At 41.5% G+C, this 22,708-nt stretch overlaps 1 protein-coding gene across 2 annotated transcripts in view; it reads right to left on the bottom strand.

Moving 5' to 3' along the window:
- The window catches only part of CHPT1 (choline phosphotransferase 1), a 27,445-nt gene extending 4,737 nt beyond the window's left edge, over positions 1–22,708 (bottom strand). For both annotated transcript variants that reach the window (XM_069859380.1, XM_069859390.1), the window contains exons 1-4: positions 22,455–22,708; positions 12,900–13,047; positions 11,835–11,976; positions 1,088–1,172 (exon numbers count right to left, since the gene is read on the bottom strand). In XM_069859380.1, the coding sequence (XP_069715481.1) occupies positions 1,088–1,172; positions 11,835–11,976; positions 12,900–13,047; positions 22,455–22,697 (618 nt within the window). In that variant the 5' untranslated portion in view covers positions 22,698–22,708. The remainder of the gene's footprint in view (positions 1–1,087; positions 1,173–11,834; positions 11,977–12,899; positions 13,048–22,454) is intronic.

Here is a 22,708-nt window from a genome sequence, read left to right as displayed (position 1 = left end):
TGCTCACTGGGTAACACTAATAGTGAAACGCAGGAAACACAAACACCATCTGCCTGCTTTGTGTTTTGATACAGTTATTTGTATGCTGTATCTTTGCATTTAGATTAGTCTCCAGATACAAATTTTAATTAAATAGTTACCTTTCAGAATCAACTGCAATTTCAAGGAAACTTCCAGAGGCAGCAGAGGATTTAAAAAAACAGAAGCAGTAATAAATTGAAACCATTAACTACATTTTTGAATACAGATTGTTTTGAGATACAGCATAACTACCACAGATTTTAATACTGAAGAAAAATCAATCCTAATTAAAGTCTAATGCTCCTACTTTATTTTCCAACATGAAAATAAAATGTTTGAAAATAGAACAAAAGCATCTTGCAGGGTGGGAAAAGAAAACAAAGTTTAGCCAAACAAACTGCTGCGTGTACTCATTAATTATTTTTAATTACTTGGTGGTTTATATTTAGATTAATTTGCATTGGCTGTCTGCATGGAACAGTCTCAGCTCTTTACACACTAGAACCAAGCAGACCTATAATGCATTTCTAAGTGAAGACCCTAGAAAGTATGAACGTATTAATCTAATATAAATAAAGTGCATCTTTCAGATCAGAATAAAAATCAGAGACAGGAAAAAGCTTTTGGGCAGATAACAATTTTTTTAACCACAGATATTTACATTTCATCTTCAAATTTTAAAATAAAGCATTCTATAAACCATTTAAATGAGCAGAAATATGTCTTACGATAAAATATACAAAAGAAATAAAACTTGACTAGTCGTTTGTTAAAGCTTAAGTATCTGCAGTGTATTAGTTCCAGATCAGAAGTTTATATGTGGCAGATGGGGTCTTTTTTTCCTCTAGATAGCTCTAAATTTGTGCATAGGAAGTCACATGGTTATACCTAAGTTAACTACAACATAAAAATAACCTACATTTGTACATTAAGCTAAAACAGAACATGAGACAACTAGCAGGTGTTGATAGTTCTTGCACAGGATAGCTTCAAATACTGTAGGAACTGTGAAGACTTAACAGGAACCAAATATACAACAGGAACTCTGAATACTTCATACACCTACCTTATAGTCCCATATCGCTGTTCCACCATATGCAGATATCAAGAGCAGTATTGTTATGGCTATCTGAACCTCAGTTACATCAATTCTATGAAGGAAAAAAGGGAGATTTAGTTCAAAGTTTTTGCTCTAAGTGTAAGGCAGTGGGGAGTATCAGGGAATAAAAAAACAGTGACTTTATCTCCTTAGGAGTACTTCAAATTACATCAGTGTATATAGGATATGATTTTCCTTGACTGGGAATGGCAATGTCTATGGGCACACATCTTTGGTTCAGAGTTAAAAATAAACCTATGCTCCCTATGGAAGACACACTACATATAATTTTAATAGTGAGAAAATCTTTAATGAGTACACTGTTAACTATTTGAGAATTTTGTTAAATTTAGACTTGTTGCTGTCTAAAAATCAAATCAAACTTTAAGGCAAGCTCATAGTAAATACAAGTAAACATTTCCATTAAAAGCATACAGAATCATAGAATCATAGAATAACCAGGTTGGAAGAGACCCACTGGATCATTGAGTCCAACCATTCCTATCAAACACTAAACCATGCCCCTCAGCACCTCGTCCACCCGTGCCTTAAACACCTCCAGGGAAGGTGACTCAACCACCTCCCTGGGCAGCCTCTGCCAGTGCCCAATGACTCTTTCTGCGAAAATTTTTTTCCTAATGTCCAGCCTAAACCTCCCCTGGTGGAGCTTTAGGCCATTTCCTCTTGTCCTGTACCCTGTCACTTGGAAGAAGAGGCCAGCACCCTCCTCACTACAACCTCCTTTCAGGTAGTTGTAGACAGCAATGAGGTCTCCCCTCTAGTTGACTCTGTATGTCCCATCCTGTTTAAAGCAGTGGCTTAGAAGAGCTCTTTAGAATCATCAGCACAGCATCAGTTACACAAATCACCCGAACACTGGATACAAAACAATCAATGACCTGTATGCAACAAAGCACCAACAAGAAAACTGTAAAAGCCCCATGTTTCTGTGAACAATCCACAACTTTGCCTGCTACACTGCCTGCCCACTGCAGCTGCACTTACTACAAGGAAAGAGGAAAAGAGAATGGAGACAAGAGATAGCTGAAAAGAGATCAGAAATGAAACAGTCACCACCTTCCAGGTTCCATGAGTTGTGGCACATTTTTCTTTGTCCTCTGGATCTGAGAAGATGGTGTATAACCATGAGGTGACAGGTGAGCCCATGTTTTTTTACACCCTCTATCTCTGCTTCTCACCTGGTTCAGGTGGCAGATCAGGTCACAAGTCAAGACCTGTCCTTCCACGTGTCTGCTCCTGGAACACTGCCCACCCGGTGGTGGCACAGGGGCACATTTCAGAATCACCTGTTTCAAGAAGTTTCAACCCCCGCCATGCTCTGACCATACAGCATATTATATAAAAGTATGGACTGTGCAGGCTGGGACAGAAGGGATTTCTCTAAGCTATCATATAATGAAAACTTGGCAGATACAGCCTACAAAACAGAAGGATGGTATTTTGAGGGCTGAGCCAGTGGATAGCTAAGCACCTCTCCTGTTTCAGAGGACATATAATTGAAAACTTGCTTTTTTCCATAAAACCATTTTTAAAACAGGTGGGGTTGTATGCCCCCTAAATTCTAAAGTCTGTATTGCACCATTTTTTTTCCCAAGACAAGAAAGCCAACTCTTCATTAATGTATTTGACTGCTGAAATGTTGAGAATACCTGAATATACAAAAGAAGTTAAGCAGAGTCTTGTGAGAGAAACAAGTTGAATAGATAAACTGAGGCACGCATCTTGTGAAGTAGCGTTATTTATTTATTTATTCTGCAATCGTGGGAGCGACTCCTGGCAAGGAGGAAAGTGCTCAACCTTTGTCATAAAATAAAGAAGTTTCTATACTGTTTCTTTTTCAGGCAAGACCACCCTCTCCCCAGATTTACAACCTATCACAAAGCTATGACAAGGTGGTTACTAGGCTACTTCTTACATTATAGATTTCTTTACCCAATCTGTTGTTTTTAAGTTCTTACATTCCTAAGCATATCTTGTACTGTACCAGAAACGTACCAAGAGATAAAATTTCTCTTCTCCAAACTACTTGTTCAGCCATTTCTTAGTGAAAACCAGCTTATGCATTCACATTTTGCAAGACTGTTTTAAGTTCAGTTCAGCAAGACTCTCCATTCTAATGTTAAACTTCCATTCTGTAAAAACACAACTAGCCTAATTCTCACAATTTCCTCTTTTTACTTTTTGTGTTTTTACACAAGAACTAACATCACTATCTATTAGAACTAAGATGTTAATATTATTTCTTTTGCAATTTTCCAAACCCAAATATATAGGATTATTATCAAAAGCAGGCATATTATATTAAAAAACATGATAATTACAATAGGATGGAGCATCTTATTAGGGAGCCCTGTAGTAGTGGGTGACCATCCAAAAAGCATATCCCATCACCGGTGTTCCCCACCTTTTTTTACTCGCTCCAAAACATGATGTATTTATTCTGCATCATGATGTACTACAATCAGAGTTCTTTGTCCATTTTCTCTGGCCTTCCGCAGCCACTGCTCCAGATCCTCATGCCATAATAATTTCTTCACCAGTGTAAGATTCATTCCAACATGCAGAGGTAATAAATTTTGAATTAGTGTGTAGTGAGATTGTAGTAGCTGATATGATGTGACAGGAGCTGCAAAAGTAGCATCCTAATATGTTAGTGAAATTGCAAATGCAGAGATTAGCATGATTACTAGTATTCACAATGACATCATCTACAATAATGAAATCACAAAGTATTCTTTTACAAGCAAAATGGCTGTATAAGCCAGGACAGTTCCAGGATGTTTGTCGGGGTGTATTTCAAAGTGACACACCTTTGGACCACTGTTAAGACTGATGTCTTGCGCTCTGATGGTGTTACTTCAATAAATGAATCCTTGCTGTTCTCTTGCTGTGCATTTGCCAGCAACTGATGATCCTTTTCACAAAATTCCTCCTACTGAGGTAATGTATCTGATAATAGCCAATTGCCCAATGCTAAAAAAGAAAAGCATAAGGGATATTCTAACTTGTTCAAATCCGCAGTTTTTTGTGGACATCTTATTCGTCAGTAGTTCAGAGTCAATGCTGTTTAAGACACCCAGCCCTGTTCCTAAAATACCAGTAACATCTCTCTCTCTTTGACTCCTTGGGGAAAGAGTTCATTTGTGTAACCAGGCTATCCATCCTTCATAGGAAGTTTTCCAGAATGAGGTAAAAGCAGGCTGAATAGCAGAAATATTGCTCTTCATTAGTAATTCTATTCACTTAAGAGACCATACAGGGTTCAGCAACATGTGTTGTTGCCCTGTATTCTTGACTATGTGAAGACTTGTATTAGACACACAGGGAGTCAATTGAATCGGAGGTTAAGTTGGTTCAAATAGGTGCTCAACTTTGACTTCAATCTGGAACACCAGGCTGGAATGAATGTTAGAACTGGTCCAGGAACAAGTTATAAGCACTGGATGCAATAAAAGTACACCAACATTCAGGTTCAAGTGGACAAGCCCGTACTTGATCTTTTAACTCACCCCCAAGATACTTTATGGTAATTTGGGAGACTGCTGCACACTCACTGGTTTTTAATCTGGCATCCTATTGAAAAAAGTGTCCCTATTGTCCTCTGTTGAAGAGGGAATTGGCTGACCTTCATCCTCTGCTTCTACTTCCCATTCCTGTCTAGGGAAAGTGATGTTATTTTTCACTATAGATAGGCTTTCCCTATTATCATCAACAGAAATATTATCTCCTTCATTATAAATTTTGTTTATCCAATTAAAAAAAAATACCTCTTAGTACTGAATCCAAGCAGCACTTTGTCCTTCAATTTGGACAATAATAATATGGACTCATTTGCCAAACGCCTGATTCAGTCCATAAACAACAGACTGGTTTACAAATGTAGCTCATTTAAGAAAACAAAAGCCACAAACCAACAAAGGCTTTTAAACATTATTTCCTCACAAAAGCATTTGAATCCCTTTACTGGTCCCCTTGGCCAACTCCCAGTTTCCCCAGAATGAATATCCTGATTCACCCTTTCTCTTAAGGACGGGTGGATCCCATGGATATTCCAAATTTCCCTATGGTATCTTAATACTACCCCTAGGGGGCAGTATACTACCGGAGAAGCCTTTGAATTCCCCAGCTTCACCAGAAAGCAGGGAATTTAGGTTTGCAGATTATTATTCCGAGTACAACCAAACACACAATTAAGAACACAAATAATGGTCCTTGGGGACACTATCAGTGTATATACGCTAGTCCTTCTTTCCCATCAGAGGTTACATTCGTTCTCCCTGGTTCTCCAGGGTGAAGATTATCAATCTCTACCTCTGTGAACCCTCTGCTCCCCAAGCATTGGGATTTGTCAAGGCTTCTACTCGTGTGTAGTGAGTCCACCCCTTTTTGCAGTTTTCATGGCTGTTTCAGTGGATAGCAGTACCCAAAATGGTCCTTTCCACTCAGGCTGAAGCTGTGACTCCTTCCAGGTGTGTATCAGGACCCACTCTCCTGTCTGGAATGAGTGTACTAGAAATTCCAAAGGTGGGGTTTGGGTTAACAGTCTGTGAACCTTAACAGGTGATAAGGAAGAAGATAATCAGAGTAAATAGTTCTTAAGAAACTTATCTTTGGTTTCAAGAGTAGGCACCTCACCACTTCCCCCTAGGCATGGTAATCCAAACAACATTTCATATGGTGACATGATATGATATATGATATGATCTGATCCTTTCCAGGAGCAGTCTCAATCCTGACAGCTAAAGGCAAACATTTTGTCCACGGTAATTTTGTTTCTAAAGCCAGTTTTGACAGATGTTTCTTTAATGTTTGATTCATCCGCTCTACTTTTCCAGAAGAGGGAGGGTGCCATGGAGTATGAAACTTCTATTTTGTCCCTAAAATTCTCATTAATTCCTGCAGAATATGTGAAAAAGCATGACTTCCCCTGTATGAATTTATATTTCCACAATCCCCTACCTACAAATTATTTGTTCTAGAATTGTTTTTGTCACTACACTGGCTGTTGCTGATACTGAAGGAAAAGCTTCCACCCATCCTGACGCATGATCTACTAATACAATCAGATATTTAAATCTTGCTACTTTAGGCAATTCAGTAAAATCTACTTAGATGCCCTGAAAAGGTCTCAGTCCTGGTCCTCATCTACCTGGAGGATGTTTTCTCATAGCTTTCTTAGTTACTCATTGAGATGTTACACAACTGTTACATGTTTGTTTAGCTATTGTATACAATCCTATACAGGCGTATTTTCTCAATACAGCATTGCACATTGCCCAAACTCCCTAATGACTTCCTTAACGCAGAATAGTTAAAATTTTTGTCATCACTGGTCTGTTTACCAGTTTTCTTCCATCAGGAAGAATCCACTGTCCTTCTGACTCCTCTGCCCCTAACTCCTTGAAAGCTGTTATCTCCTTTTTGCTGAGCATTTGCTTTTCAGGCAGGGACTCTTTTCTCCAGCACTAGGGACAACTTCATTATAATTTCAGAGTATAAAGCAGCCTCCTTTGCTTTCTCATTGGCAATTCTACTTCCTTGTTATACTAGAGAGTTTCCTCTTTGATATACCCTTATATGTGCCATTTCTTCAGGTAGTAATAAGTTTTCTAAAACCTGTCTGATTAATTCCTCATGAGCCAATCCCTTTCCTCTGCTATTTATTAAACACCTTATCTTCTTAAATTTTTCCAGATGTGCGTACCACACCATACACGTCACAAATCTGTATACACAATCCCCTGTTCTCCTTGTAATAACTTCAATACTTGATTCAAGGCATATAGTTCACAAGTTTGAGCTGGGTTTACTGGGTAAACTTCCCATTTCTTCTGCTTCCCTGTCCGTCCCATAGATAACTGCATAACCATTACATCTGCACCCTTAGCAAGTTTGCGGATGACACTAAGCTGGGTGGAAGTGTTGATCTGCTGGAGCGTAGGGAGGCTCTGCAAAGGGATCTGAACAGGCTGGACTGCTGAGCAGAGTCAAATGGGATGAGCTTTAACAAGGCCAAATGCCGGGTCCTGCACTTGGGGCACAACAACCCTGTGCAGTGCTACAGACTAGGAGAAGTCTGGGTAGAAAGCTGCCTGGAGGAGAGAGACCTGGGGGTGTTGGTTGACAACCGACTGAAGATGAGCCAGCAGTGTGCCCAGGTGGCCAAGAAGGCCAATGGCATCTTGGCTTGTATCAGAAACGGCGTGACCAGCAGGTCCAGGGAGGTTATCCTCCCTCTGTACTCAGCACTGGTGAGAACGCTCCTCGAATCCTGTGTTCAGTTCTGGGCCTCTCACCACAAGAAGGATGTTGAGGCTCTGGAGCGAGTCCAGAGAAGAGCAACAAAGCTGGTGAGGGGGCTGGAGAACAGGCCTTATGAGGAACAGCTGAGAGAGCTGGGGTTGTTCTGCCTGGAGAAGAGGAGGCTGAGGGGAGACCTCATTGCTCTCTATAACTACCTGAAAGGAGGTTGTAGAGAGGAGGGTGCTGGTCTCTTCTTCCAAGTGACAGGGGACAGGACAAGAGGGAATGGCCTCAAGCTCCGCCAGGGGAGACTTAGGCTGGACATTAGGAAAAAATTCTTCACAGAAAGGGTCATTGGGCACTGGCAGAGGCTGCCCAGGGAGGTGGTTGAGTCACCTTCCCTGGAGGTGTGGCACGGGTGGACGAGGTGCTAAGGGCCATGGTTTAGTGTTTGATAGGAATGGTTGGACTCGATGATCTAGTGGGTCTCTTCCAACCTGGTTATTCTATGATTCTATGATCTTTTTCCACTTATGACTCTGGATGACCCATCTACAAACAGTACTTCCCCTTCATCTAAAGCTATGTCTTGCAGGTCTAACCTTATTTGTGTTTGGTAATGTACTAGATCTAAACAGTTATGTTCCACTTCACCTGCATTTCAGCCCCCCTTGTTAAAAAGGAACTGGGATTCAAGATCAAGTCAGTGATTATAGTTAAAACATCTTTTTCAATCAATATTGCCTCATATTTAAGTATTCTAGAATCTGTTAGCCACCTTCCGGTTTTCTGAGTGAAGATTGTTTTTACTCGGGGAGGAGTAACAACAATTAATTTTCACCAAAAAGTTTATTTCCTGCTTTCTCCTACTAATAAAGTTGTTGCTGCCACAGGTCATCCCAGAGATACAGGATCTGACAACTTAGGTAAGTATGCTACGGGTTTTCTTTTGTCCCCCTATTCTTGGGTTAAAACTCCTATGGCAACACCCTCACTAACAGTGATAAAAAGATACAACAGTTTTTCCAAAGCAGGCAGAGCCAAAACTGGTGGGGTAGTCAGATCTTGCTTCAGTTTTTCTATCATTTATTTTTTTTCTTCTTTCCAATTCAATATATTAGGTTCTTCCTCTGATATTTTGATATATCATTTCTTTGCTTTCTGTGCACATACTTCTATCCATAATGTATGGTATCCAATCAAACCTAAAATTTTCCTAACTCCTTCTTTGTTCTGGGAAGAGGGAGTTGCACAATTCTCTGAATTCTTTCAGGGTGCTGCTTGTGAAGCAGCATTATTTATTTATTTATTCCTGATTGAAATCACAGGAGCGGCTCCTGGCAAGAAAGAAAGTGCTCAACCTTTGTTGCAAAACAAAGTAGTTTATATACTTTTTCTTTCAGGTCAAGACCACCCTCTCCCCAAATTTACAACCTATCTCAAAGCTCCTACCAGGTGTTTACCAGGCTACCTTATACATACTGGATTTCTTTACCCAACCTGTTGTCTGTAAGTTCTTACATTCCTAAGCATACCTTGTACCGTATCAGAAATGTATCAGGAGATAACATTTCTCCAAACTACTTGTTCAGCCATTTCTTAGTGAAAAAACAGCTTATGCAATCATATTTTGCAAGAATGTTCTAAGTTCAGTTCAGCAAGACTCTCCATTCTAATGCTAAACTTCCATTTCATAAAAACACAAGTAGCCTAATTCTCACAGGCTGAAGAGAAAGAAACTACACTTTCAATAAAGCTTTATAATAAATGTGCACATTGAAGGTACCTTTTATGCCACCAATGGTTTTGAGACAGGTACCTGATCTTTGTTGTGAAGTTACCAGCAGTGACAACGGATGCTTAAATTACAACATTGCTTTAAGCAGCGAGAATAAATTTGCTGGTTTAAGGTATTATGACCACATGAACTGTTTGTGGAGGAAACAGTGTTTTTAAAGGGAGATAGGAATCAACTCTTGACTAATGAGAAACATTTATCTGATTTTGATAATCGAAGTAACATTAAACACTCTTCTTTCATCAGAAAGATAGTGATAAAATATGATACGTTTCATCACAAGCTTCAGACACTCAGTCTTAGAAATGCCAAAATGTAAGCTGCAATTAGACGATATGCTGAGGTGCTCATCACTGTTCAAAGCCATTGGAATGGGGAGCCCCCATTCTGTTGTGCTCTCTCACTTGTACTAGCTGCAGTGCTCATCAGACTGTAAGGTGAATCAGTTCAGCTTGCTAGCCTAGTGCAGGTTTTTAATCTTCTGCCCATTTCATGAATTGGCTTGAAGTTAGGTGACAGAACCCTGTGCAGGGGGAAAATGGGACAGCGCTGCTGGGAGGAGGTTTTTCCGTCTACCAGGGATGAAGTGTTACATCTGCCCAGTCATTGCTGAAGCTGCACACTGAGCTTGTTGATTACATCATGCAAAAACATCCCTATGCAAGTCCAAGTGCTCAGGGGTCACACTCTGTACTATTAAAACCTACATTTCTAAGCTCAGGGGAGGAGGGTCACACTTGAAGTTGAGTCATAACATGTGCCAAAGTTCAGTACTTAATTTCACAGAGGCTCAGGCTGTTGGCTGCAACACAGCCCAAAGATTTTAATCAGATACTGTGCGGTATTCTACATAACCTGACAGTGGCACAGTACCCAGCTCCTTTGATCTTTCCTGGCCATCAGCACCAGAGCACTCTAGACTTCTAAAATCAAGTGCCACTAACTCAGGAACAGCATCAGTGAATGCTTGTTATTATGTATTATCATATTTAGAGAAATATACTATTACCTTCACTTAAACTTTCACCTCTATACTTAAGAGAAATAAAATTGCAAGCCTTCAAAAAAAATCTATGACCCGTTTTCACTGAACAGAAATAAGTTTTCTTGGAGAAAAGTTGGGTCTATTTAACTTCAAACAGTAATCATGGAGCACCAGGCCATTGTGAACTCCCTGTACTATGCACTATATTGACGTAGAAGCCATTAAGTTTTTAATGAAGAAATTTTTATGTGGTATAGGACTCTCAGTGTCTTCCTGATGTACGGAAATCATTCTCTCATTTCATGCAAGAATGAAAGGCACAGAAAAGCAATTATGTATGCAAAACCCCAGAGCTCACGGCATAGGCCATCTTCCTTCAGTGTAGTCCACTGTCATGTATGGAAATCATCCAATTTCAGCCATCACTTTGAAGCACCTATTTTTGTTTACAGCGGCAGATGTCCTTTAAAAAACTAGGATGGGTAGGCAGGTAGAGGATTTAGAGTTTGTGAGGGAAAAGGCATAACTGGCAAATAAAAAAAGAGCTCTTAGCATTACCACAGAGACAGCTGTCTTTTGATACAGACATTGAACAGTATGCAGGGATAGCTGATCACTACCCTGCATGCCCAGTGAAGCTCAAATTTGCTAAGGTACTTCCTGCAGATTAGAGCTAAGTAGGACTGTAAACAGGTGACTTAGCAAGTGACCAGAATTATGAGAAGCATAGCCTTCCCATCTATCACATATTTCCAGTTTTGCTACTAGGAAGTCTCCAATCTTTTCCTCTTTTCAGAAATCATTACCAAAGTGCAGCTTATTGTTCAAAAAGAGCAAAAGGCCACAGGCAGGCACAACCAGAGCTGCAGGAGGATGCAGCAATCCCTACAATATTAGGAATTAAACTGAAATTGTCGTCTTCTACGTGAAGGTGTCATGACTCCTCCTCCTCCACCGCAGTGAGAACAGGTGAAATATCTACTAAGACATGAGCAGCATCACAGCAACTCTCTAGAACTGTGACCTAACACAAAACCTAAGGAACATCAAAACCACTATCAGCGAGATGAAAAGCCAAGCCTCCACGTAAACCTGGGGTAATTCTTCAAGCAGTGACATAGCTCTGTGAAACTCCTTGCCAAAGGAGTAAATGGATGCAGAGAGTTTGTTCGAAGGAACACTGAGGATGTCTATGGTATGGAAACCTATTAGGAGGAGAATTTCTCTAAAAATGCATGTGGTTCAGAGTCCCCAGGGCTGAAACTGTTCTGCATCTAGAAGACTATGAAAAGAGGTAGGGTAGATGCTTACTCTGTCCCTACTTCTACACAGAACACTTGTTTACACCACAGGCAAGACCCCTCTGGCCTAAGCCTGCATGGAGCTTGTATGGGTTTTGAGAACAAATCTGCAGACCAAAGAGCCAAACACAAGCAAACAAAGCATATGTAGCTAAAACCAGCTGCTAAAACAATAAGTTCTCTGCTCAGTATTATGCAGAGTTTTAAAGCTCTTTCCAGGTAAAACACAAGTCTATTAGGATAGAAGAGATGTGAGGAAAAAGATTAGAGAAAGAGAGAGCAGCGAAAAAACAAAGAAGAAATGGAAATCAAGTAGTAGCAGTCTCAGATGTTAAGCCACAGGTACTTCTAAAGATACCTACTTACTTTCCAAACCTTAGGGTGCCTGATACATATGTTTGCCAGTGAGCAGAATAGAACATGAACAGTCCCACAAAACAACAGAAAAACAACCAGTCGGGATTTGTTCCTAGGCGGATTGCTATGCAGGATACCAGGACAACAAAAACTGAAAAGCAGAAACAAACATGTTAGTCATATACCCTCTTCCTGTGCAGTTAAGAGGAATAAAAATAAATAAAAATCACAAGGCATTTTACATCGCTATAACAAAGTAATGATATGACTGATATTTTACTGAGTAGCTAACCGTCCGGGCAGGAGAGACCAAAACACAAGATTCCCTTTCTTCCAAGCTGCACTTCTCTGGTAAGTGAGGCTTAAACAGTGTCTGAACTGCCAGGGCAAACGTTTCAACTGCTAAGCCTTTTTAGAACTACAGGCATTCCCACCAAGAGCAGCTACGTTATGGAAAGTAAAATGGAGCAAGGCTTACTTTTTAAGGGCTCCAAATCAATGTTTTTTAAAACTCATTCGTATAAGGAATATAAATTATCCTTCTAAGGGCCTGGCTGGATGTCATATTACCAAACTGATGTTTTGGCATCTAACTCCTAAAGCAGAATCCTTAGTTTCACAAGCCATAGTTTCACAAGCGTCAGTCTTTTGGATCCTTAAAATCCTTTATTAGGCATCATCTGTATCCTACTGGAAAACACAGCCTATGTATAGTAAAAAATCTCTAAGCTTTGTTCACTATCCAGTTCATTCAAAGAACACTATGTGTGAAGATGCACAGAAGAGCAAGCAGAACGCACAGTACCCAACATCTGTCAAAGGTAATTCTGAAATATCCTCCTTGATACTGGTCAGGGATGCAAAGGTGAGGGGCAGCCTTGGCTGTAGTGACTAGGAGGTGGTGAAATTATCCTAGAAAAAGGGAACGTGCTGACCCTGCTCTGAGCAGGGTGGGCTAGACTACATGATATCTAGAGGTCTTTTCCAACTTCATCAAATCTGTGATTAATCAGGTCCCCTTGAAAACAGGTAACTTTTTTAAAACTAGGATGGGTAACAGTAGATTAAGGCTACCTGTGGAAATAGAGTCGCAACCGTGATCGAAGAGTTCTCCTAGAGGAGAAGTACTGTTTGTTCTTCTGGCTTGCTTCCCATCAATGGCATCCAGAGACTGGTAGACAAAAAGTCCTAATGCACCCAGGATGCATGCCCAAGAAGGTGCCTGAAAGAGAGTCACAGGAAAGGTCACTAGGCAGTTCTTGATTTCTTAGCCGATAATCTATTTTGTTGAAGGTAAAATACTGTTCAGTACAAAACTACACTACATTGTGCTATTTGTTACTCTGTTAAAGGACAAATCAAATTCTGTGCACTAGCCTGTACATGAACTGTAGTAGCTATAATAAGAACTACGCCAGATACACTAGTGAAACACAGGTCCTATGTATTCCAAATAAACAAAAAAACTTTAACCTCTCTTCTGCATCAATTGACATATTTTTCCACCTTAAAACCACAGTATTTCTGCAATGATTTGCATTCTTTGCGATGAAAAATGTTATGACAATAAAATCACTCTTCAAAAAAGAAAACAGTAGTATGGCACTTACCAAAGTTCTCAAGAGTTTACGTGATAGATGCTTAGATTATTTGCTGAGATTTACAACATATAGACATAAAAACCTTCTACATTTTACTACATAAAGACTTCAGCTTTTAGGGCAAGTGATTTTTCCAAAATACAAAAATTGATTACATAGGCATTTTGATCAAGGGTTTGAAGAATTAAGTCATTCAGTAAACACGAAGGAGCAACTACCTTCTCTAAACAAAGACTATCAGAATTTCAAAACAAGCTGTGAGTCATTAACAGCAGTCTCAGAGCCAAAGGAGCTGTCCTACAGTAGTACCTTTCAAAAACATTGTTTTCATATGCACAGTCAGTATATGCTTGTCTAGGAATCAGGTTTCAGTAAAAAATTACTTATAACACCTTTTGAAAAAGTACAGGTAACATTTTTGCCTCAAGTAGTTTCCAGGGGTATTTTTAACACTTAGGAGCATGGTTCATGAAGAGAATCAAAGTTCAGTATTAATGCTGGAAATGCAACTTGTAAGTTAAACAACTGAACAGCCACAGGCAGTCATGGAGATAAATCCTTTCCCACTCCCAGGTAAGGGACAGCTGCTGTGGCTCTACAGGTCTGTAATTCCTCCCCTGCAGCACAAATAGACCAACATCATGACATGTATTTCCTAAATCCAGTAAAGGCTATTAAGTAGATTTAGACGATAACTCAGATCTCTGAGCTGAGATTTGTCCGCCCTCACATAGCGTCACGGCTGAGGAAAAAGGAAACATGACAGTGGCCGATCAGTTCATAGGCAGGGGCAGGAAAAGGCAGCAATAAGAATGAAGATGACGCGAGCTGCTCCTCTGGACGTTGTTTTCTCATCATCATTATACTCACTCAGATCTCAGGTAGGAAATAAATTAATGCCTCCAGTTAGATTGATCACAAAACACATCCTTCCCAAGAACCAGCATGCCTAAATGAAGTGCAGTTCTGAACAGCGTTTTTGTTGTTTGAGACTCTCTCATGTATTCAAGGCTGGCTGATGCACTATGCTATCACTTAGTTTTATGCTTTTAATATGAAAACAATGTTGTCAGCAAATGTATTATTTTCCTGCTATCCAGTATTTTTATAATTTAATTAATAAAACATTCCACCACTTAAAGTCAAACGATTGGCTGCTTCGCCCAGCTTTGAAGCAAAAGACAGTCAAAGAAGTAGGGACTCCAGTCTGGAGTCAGGATTTGTGCATATATAGAAACCTTAACATCTCACAATACTTCAAAACTAGCAAGGCTGTCTTTCCCCTTAATCCAAGGAAAGAAAGAAAAACTGTAATCACAGTTGATGTTGGAAATCTTGAGCAGGTGAAAGAGGATGAGTACATATTCTTATTCCAAAGGATGTTTAACAAACTGGTGTCTGGTAGCTCCCCACTTCCCCCCAAGACCACACTACAGAAATGCAGGTGAAGTGATGACAGTACTACTTGTTTGATGTTTACCAGTGGACTTAATTGACTTATTCAGGTCCATTCTCTCTTGTTAGTCCAGTTCATCACAGGAATTTTGTGCTGGAAGATGGGTTTAAACCAGGCACTGAGTTCTTAGCCATCTTTGGAAAAAGTGTTTCTTCTCTGAGAAAGAGGGAAGGGCAGAGCTTGTGGACAACAGGAGAAGCCTACTGTGGTCCTGGGTTCACAGATCATTAAGAGCCACGTGAAGGAACAGAGCACTCCAGGGCCTCTCCTAGCGCAAGCTCACATGGTCAGATGTTCTGCAGGGAGGCAGCAATTATCTGTCAGCCCCCATTATCGCTCTCCACCTTTCCAAAACAGAGGGCTACCAGCCATTTCTCAGGTATTTCAGAACATAAAAGCACAGATAGGACCCTGTTGAATGTAAGAACACTTCACTTGTGATATAATCCACATCCTAATGCTACCGCAGTAGCTATCTTGTCTTTTTCAGAGTAACTGTTGTATTGATAATAACAGATATTCCTGAACAAGACAGCTCCTGACACAGACCTGCGTGATGCTTTACAAACAAAAATGTTAGGAGAAACTACTGCTTTCGCTGTAGTCCTTCAAAACAGTATTTTAAAGGTATTTCCAATTTTATCACCAATATTACTATGAAAAGCCACAGAGGTAACTCGCAGTGTTTCAGGAGGTATCCTCACTGCAATATACTTCTACTTAGAAAAAGATACCTTCAGAATCTACTGACACCTGTCATGTTAGTCCTTGGATTTTGGCAAGTAAACCAGACCACAACTGGCAATTCTGTCCAAGACACCACTAGCTGCATTAGGCTCCCCTCCTTTCCAGCCATCTACCTACAACTGAAATAGATTTTAGTTTGCTTTAAAGACGCCAAGTTCTCTGTATCATGGACAAAAGTAGCCTGTATCCAGTGCTAAATATGCTAGGCAAATTCCCTACCCATTCATCCTCCTCAGTGTAGGGCACATCACCAATTCAGTCAAATGCCAGAGTGGGTAGTTTCTTACTTAACTGGATCATTTCCATAACTGAAACATCATTCAGGAACAAAAATTTGCTGTGGTGCATTTTTTTATCATTAGCCTTTGTGCTCTATGCTGTATGCTTGGTATTATCACAGTCTTTTGAAATGCAAGCTCCATGAAATATAGCCTCAATCCTAACCAAAACAGAAGGCTTGCATGCTGGTCACTCCGGTCAGCTTACGGAAGCTTCCATGACCCACAGAACATAAGGCAACAATTTTTGTTCAAGGTAAAATCTTCTATTTTTACTTCACCTCAAAACAACTGTAACACATTAAATGTAAAAATAAACAAACAAGCAACAACTCAAACCTCTTTTATTTGGTCCTTTTGACAAAGCAAGCGCTTTTGCCTAATTACAAGTGATTGTACAGGTATAATCATTAAGACTGCTGATCCAAGTCTGTTTGCATTAACTCCTACTGGGACAAATCAAAGCAACAATCCCCTCAATCTCCAAAACTAGCATGCTCTGCTTATTAACAATCTGCAAAGAGAGGGGGAAGTTTTCATCCTCTTCCCAATAAAGATATTTGTACCCATTAACACCTGTACCAGATGCATCTGTGTCCTCACAGCTGCAGGGAAGGGAAGAAGATTCTAGTCAGAACAGGGGAACAGGTGTCTGAGAGGGCTTAGAACACAATCTGGAGCATTTCATCCCTAAACTGTCAGTTCAAATCAAACCCAAAGTGGTAACAACCAATGATCATTCATCAACAATTATGCATTTAGCAGATTAAATTAATGCTCTAATGTTTTAATTGGTAAAATGCAGTTTTCTAAATCACCAAAGGTGCACAAAAGTTTCTGATAACCATAGATTGTTTCTGCTATCCACCCTCTCAATACAGTTACAGCTGCCATCTCCTCCGCCGTTTTACATGCCTGGCTCTCCACCCAGGGATGTCCCCTGCCAGCTTCCCACAGTAGACCCAAGTAGTTTGCAAATTAGAGAAGTGGGAGCATTTGAGAATGACGATATGGCTGACAGACTCAGCAGAAAGGTCAGGAGGCTCCCAATAATCATCAGCTTTTCACTGATGAGGTGTTTATTATCTCTGCCCAAAGATATATCCTGTCCAAGCAAATGTATTACTTGGCCAGAGCTAATGCTATTCTCATGGAACCAGAAGAGAACACAAAGCTGGGGGTGGGAAGAAAGTTTCTCTGCTTCAATTAGAAGGGATGCCTGAAAGATGATACAGGCCCAGAATCTTGTCAAACAGATTTGGTACAGCAGGTTTGGTCATCTACTGAACCAGACGGCATCAAAACAAAACAATGTGCATGTAGTGTTTGACAGGTATGCGCGGCATGCCTCTCCTTCAGTAAAAAGTGTAGGTTGAACAGCAGTCCTCATTCTGCTCCTGTGATTCTGCACAATGGAAGAGCATGGACAGCTGCAATGATGATGTGCCTAGAAGATCCCTTACCATTTACTGTAAGCAAAGCTCTCAAGATCAGAGAGTTCAACAGTGCAAGCTTACGCAACATCTAAAGACTGATCCTCCGTTAATTACTCAGCACATATCGTCATAATCTCACTTCCTCAGTCCAACAACACAGCAACTAATTTCACTCTAGTTTACGCAGCCCCTCTCTGGAAGAGATCCAGAAGAGAGACGTTTTTACTGGACTTCCTCCCTTGCCTCCCCAAACGTGGACCACTTCCCTCACTTTGGTTTTGCACAAAGCACTATGTATAATTGTACTAACAGGAGAAGAAGGGAAGGGGCTGTTTATACCTACATTACAGCAGAGGGAGAAGGCAAGGACTAAAGAAAAATAAAATAACGATCACACTACAGCCCAAGTGCATTTCATACACCATCAGTGATTCCGTCCATTCCTTTAGCATCCTCCCCTCCCCAACAAGTTCCCACTGAAAGAGCTCCTGTCCTTCTGTGTTGGGGTTCCTGAACCTTTCCTGTCTTCCTTTATGACAAATAACTCCTTTTTCCATTCACTACTGAGTGCTCTGTTCTATACTTGAGGGTATTGCCTGGATTCCTCATCCCACTGGGTGCCTCACACCTCCCCTCTACCAGGTCAGGGACTCAATGCTTCCTCCTTTACACCCCACAGGAGCTGCTCCAGTCCACTCTCTTTTCTACTTCATTATTGCCTCTCCCACAAAGCTCAGTTGTGCCTTTGCTATTTACATGCCATGCCTGTCAGTACCTTCCCCTCATTTCTCCCTCTGACAGGAAAAAAACCCAAAGAAATCAATCCCTCTTTCAGCTTAAAAGGTTAAAGAGACAGCTCCCCGCAGGTGTTCCTCTCCTTTTGAGCAGCTAAAAGTAGAGCTAGATGGAGCCACCTAGACCCTCCCTTGCTTTCTGGTCTCTCTGTATGCATGGCTTTCTAAACAGCATGTTTCAGCAAGGTACAGAACTCTTTTACAAATGCACTACACCGCTTTCCATGCAATTCTACAGAGCTAGCCATCCAAAGCCCCCATTCCCTCCCCCAGCTCTGCTCTCTGCACCAGAACTTTTGAACCTCTGTCCTTTCAACATAACTTCCCAAACTGCAAATCCATAGTCCATGCTTTTCTCCTATCTTCCTCTGTTCTGAGTGATCTCCATGAAATTACAGACAGCATAAACAAGCGCCTCAAAACAAACAAACAAACAACACCTCAAATAAATTAGATGTGATGGAATGTAAGTTGAGAGCAAGCAAGATAAGCCTTTATTACTGGATGAAAATACTCCGATCAGTTTGACAGGCTCTTTGCTTAGATCCTCTTATAACTGCTGTGAGGTTTTTCTTTTTTGTATTGAGTTTATATCTATGAAAAAGTAACAATTACTGCTAGCATGAACTTCTGCCCTAAAATTCTGGCCTCCCGTGGTGTTTTAGAGAGACCTGTGGCTGAGCTTGAAGGATTACAGAAGCTAGCCCTCTCCATGAGCAACCATTCAAGCAGCAAGATCAGTTTTCTTTCTCCTTTTTAATAAGACAGAGAATTATGTTTAGCCAGTTTTCTCCCTAGTGTTGATACAAGGAAAAAATTAACGTGTTTTTTTTCCCTGTAATGGGAATGGATATTAAGAAATCCATGTGCAAAACCTAATGAAGAAACTGTACCTACTTCAGATCAGTTAGCATGCAGTAGAGCCAGAGTTCACTGCTGAACAATGGGGATAAAATGGAAATCCTCACACAAAAAGTGCTCCTCTTACACTCCAATGCAGCAAATACACACTGTTCATACTTAAAGTCAACAAACCTTTTAATTCCTTTTATAATTAGTGCCAAAAAAAAAAAAAAAGCCAAGTCTGTAGTCACAATTAAGAAGATACTTCAAGACACACAACGTGGAACGTGCAGGCAGTGTCCTCCCCACCACCAATCCTGGTGCAGCAGACCTGTGCATTATTTCTATAGATTACTGTTCTAACTTATACTGAGTAGGAAATCGGCCAAACAGTCTATAAAAATCTACACACATGGATTTTGGTTACAACACTGCTTGAAGGGTGCAGTCTGCTAATGACTTAGCTACAAATAATACAGCTTACCTCAAAATGTGCATTTATAGGATACAGTGTTATAACCCATGTTTCTACTAGACATGAAAACATTACTGAAGCAGACAGTATTTTATAAAGCAAAAATATACGGTGCTAGTCAGTAACAAAACTGGCTTCTAGTGACTACTGAGGCCGATGAAAATAAAAAGAGCAGTGTACAAGGAAATAATGGCTACACAATAAGAGAACAAAGGAGTATTGTCTGGTTTTAGGCATTAATTGTATTCTGAGGGGGGAAGGGAAGTATTATTAAGTTGTGGAATTCACTATGGTAGGACATAATGGAAATTAAAAGTACAAACAGGTTCAAAACAAATAACTCAAAAGGCAAAATTGTCAGGTGGAAGGCATCAGTAAGGAAAAAGACCCATCAGTTGCTGTTCTAGCCAGGAAACCCCTAAACGACATTCTTTTGGCAGCTGGAAGGGTATATAGGGGAAAGGTCTCTTTTTCTAAGCATTTGCTAGCAGCTGCTCTACGAGGCATTTCAGCTACCAGTCTTACTTGTTTTGGACAATTTGTACAAACATTAAGACTTCAGTGTGTTCAATAAAGGACTAATAGAAATGGCCTACTCAAGACTGACAGGGGGAAAAAAAGCCCAAGTACACAAACCAACTCATAAAGAAACCCAACCTAGAACCAAAACGTGCTTGTTATTTTACCTGAGTCTTCTATCCAGTGCTCCTACACTTCCACTAAGAGAACATAAGTAGTTCTTTTTAGTCCATCAGGTAATCAAGGCTTGTTTATGAAGGGAAGAGGTGGCTCAGCAGTATGGAGAGGTGACGTTGAAGTGCACTATGCTAGTAGTTAGTCTGTGATTCAACCATCTTTAACATAATTTTCAGTTCTGCCTTCCCTCTATGGCCCTTCCAGCCTACACATCCACGTCAAAACTACAAAATAAATTATTACAACAGTACATATATCACTATTCTTGTTTTAGCTTTTTTTTTATTTAAGAAAGCCACCCAGGCATGTGACATCTTAGGTAGATGACAAGCTGAGTTATTAAACAAGCCAAAGTGAGAAACGATGCCCTAAGTGATACAGCAGAAGAAAGCAAGGACTATTCGCATGGCACAGAGGCAACAAAAAAACCCTGATAGGACAAGGAGTCTGGCTTTACATTATGAATTTATAAAGGATATTCTCTTAACCGAACAAGGAAGTTTAGTTCAAGCTGTACTTTCTCATGAAATTCAGCTTCCCCAATCAAAAAAACCTGTAAAGTTCCTAACACTACACCTAGGCTTTCCTAGAAAGAGTAGTTTCCTGAATGTCTGCAACACAACCTCTTTCCTTTTGTACAAGGGTCCTCATGACTGAAATCCATCGCAAAACTAAGCTAACAGTAGCAGCAGTTCCACAAGCATTTTGATTCTGAAAGGACCCCTAAAGACAATCTGTGGTTTCCTGCCATTCACTCTCTTCTCTACTCCCCGTTTTACTGAATGAAACACGACGACAAAACACCTTTACCTGGTGATGCAAATCAGGGAATTGATTTGGATTAGACCAAGCAATTTTTATCTGGATCACCTTCCTGATACGTTTGTCACAAACACCTCAGACAACACAAAGGGTGAAGTTACTACAGAAAAAGAAGTGTGCTTCCACCAACATGAACACTCACTAAAGTATATCTAAGTTATTAAAAAAACCTGATCAACTGCCACCTCTGCCATTAGGATTTAAGCCCATCAGAAGAAAAACAGCAGCAAGCCTCCAAGATACTTTACCTACACGAAGCAATCTTCCCCTATTTCCCATTTTTAACTACCATGAAGATTCTGTACAGGGAAATGTAACAGGCTAGGAAGCTCTGACAGAGCTCCTTAAACTGTCAGTGAAAACATACTCAACCTGATTTAAGCAACAGTAGCATCAGCCCTGTTTTCCCTCCAGAAGCTAAAGCACTTAGAATTTTTCCCATACAAGGACTGGAAGCATTTCAGCTACTGCCACCTAACACACCTGTGACACCTGGCTTCTGAACTAAGCGATGCTGAAGTAGTGTCAGCCATGCCTCATGGCCAGTGCTGCCCTGCTGCTGTGCTCATCCCACACCATCTCTCCTGGCTGGCAGCTGTTCCTACCTCCACAGCCCCTCCATTACAGCCTTCCTCTTGAGAAAGGAGTTGGTACAGCTTCATCTCCTTCCTAGAAAGCTGCTCGAGGAGAGACACACACGGCAACCAAGATGGTCCCTGAAGGAGACTGGGGTCTTGCCTGGGCCAAGCACCAGGTCAGAGCCCCATCCCCATAGGGACCTGTGCTCAGGGTGAGAGGGAACAGCCTCAAGTGGCTCCAGAGGAAGTTCATATGGGACATTAGGGAAAATTTCTTCAGCTAAAGGGTTATTGGGCACTGGAACAGGCTGCCCAGGGAGGTGATTGAGTCACTGTCACTAGAGATCTTTAAAAGATGGGTACATGAAGTGCTTAGGGATATGATTTAGTAGTGGACAATTATGATGGCTCGATGATGATAGAACCAGAATAGTTTGGGTTGGAAGGGACCTTAAAGATCACCCAGTTCCAATCCCTCTGACACAGGCAGGGACACCTCCCACTAGTCCAGGCTGCCCAGGGCCCCATCCAACCTGGCCTTGAACACCTCCAGGGATGGGGCAGCCACAGCTTCCCTGGGCAACCTGTGCCAGCGCCTCACCGCCCTCATGGTGAAGAAATCCCTCCTTACATCTAGTCTAAACCTGCCCCTCTCCAGTTTATACCCATTGCCCCTTGTCCCATCACTACAAGTCTTTATGAACAGCCCCTCCCCAGCTTTTCCGTAGCCCCTCCAGGTGCTGGAAGGTCGCTATAAAGTCTCCCCGGAGCCTTCTCTTCTCCAAGGGTCTTTCCCCACCTACTGGTTCTACGATTCAGCCGGGCGCCAGCGAGGAGACCCCCAACACCCACCCCGACCCCGGGCCGTCCCCGCGGCTTTCGGAGGGCGCGGAGCGGCGGTACCTGCTCGGCGGCGCTGGGGCAGGCGGCGATGAGGGGCAGCGCCGCCAGGCAGTTGAGGAGGAGCCCGGCCAGGGTGATGGCGTTGGGCGCCAGCCGCGGCGGCACCCGCCCCACCAGCCAGCGCCAGTAGGGCTGCAGGCAGGGCTCGAGCAGCGAGCGCCCGGCCGCGCGGTAGCGGTGCCGCTCCAGCCGCCTCAGCTGCGCGGGGCTCAGCGGCGCGGGCGCGGCCCAAGGAGCCGCCATGCCGGGCCGGG

Source organism: Phaenicophaeus curvirostris, chromosome 1, assembly GCF_032191515.1.
Source record: "Phaenicophaeus curvirostris isolate KB17595 chromosome 1, BPBGC_Pcur_1.0, whole genome shotgun sequence".
NCBI lineage: Eukaryota > Metazoa > Chordata > Aves > Cuculiformes > Cuculidae > Phaenicophaeus > Phaenicophaeus curvirostris.
This window is presented reverse-complemented; position numbering and strand designations above follow the sequence as displayed.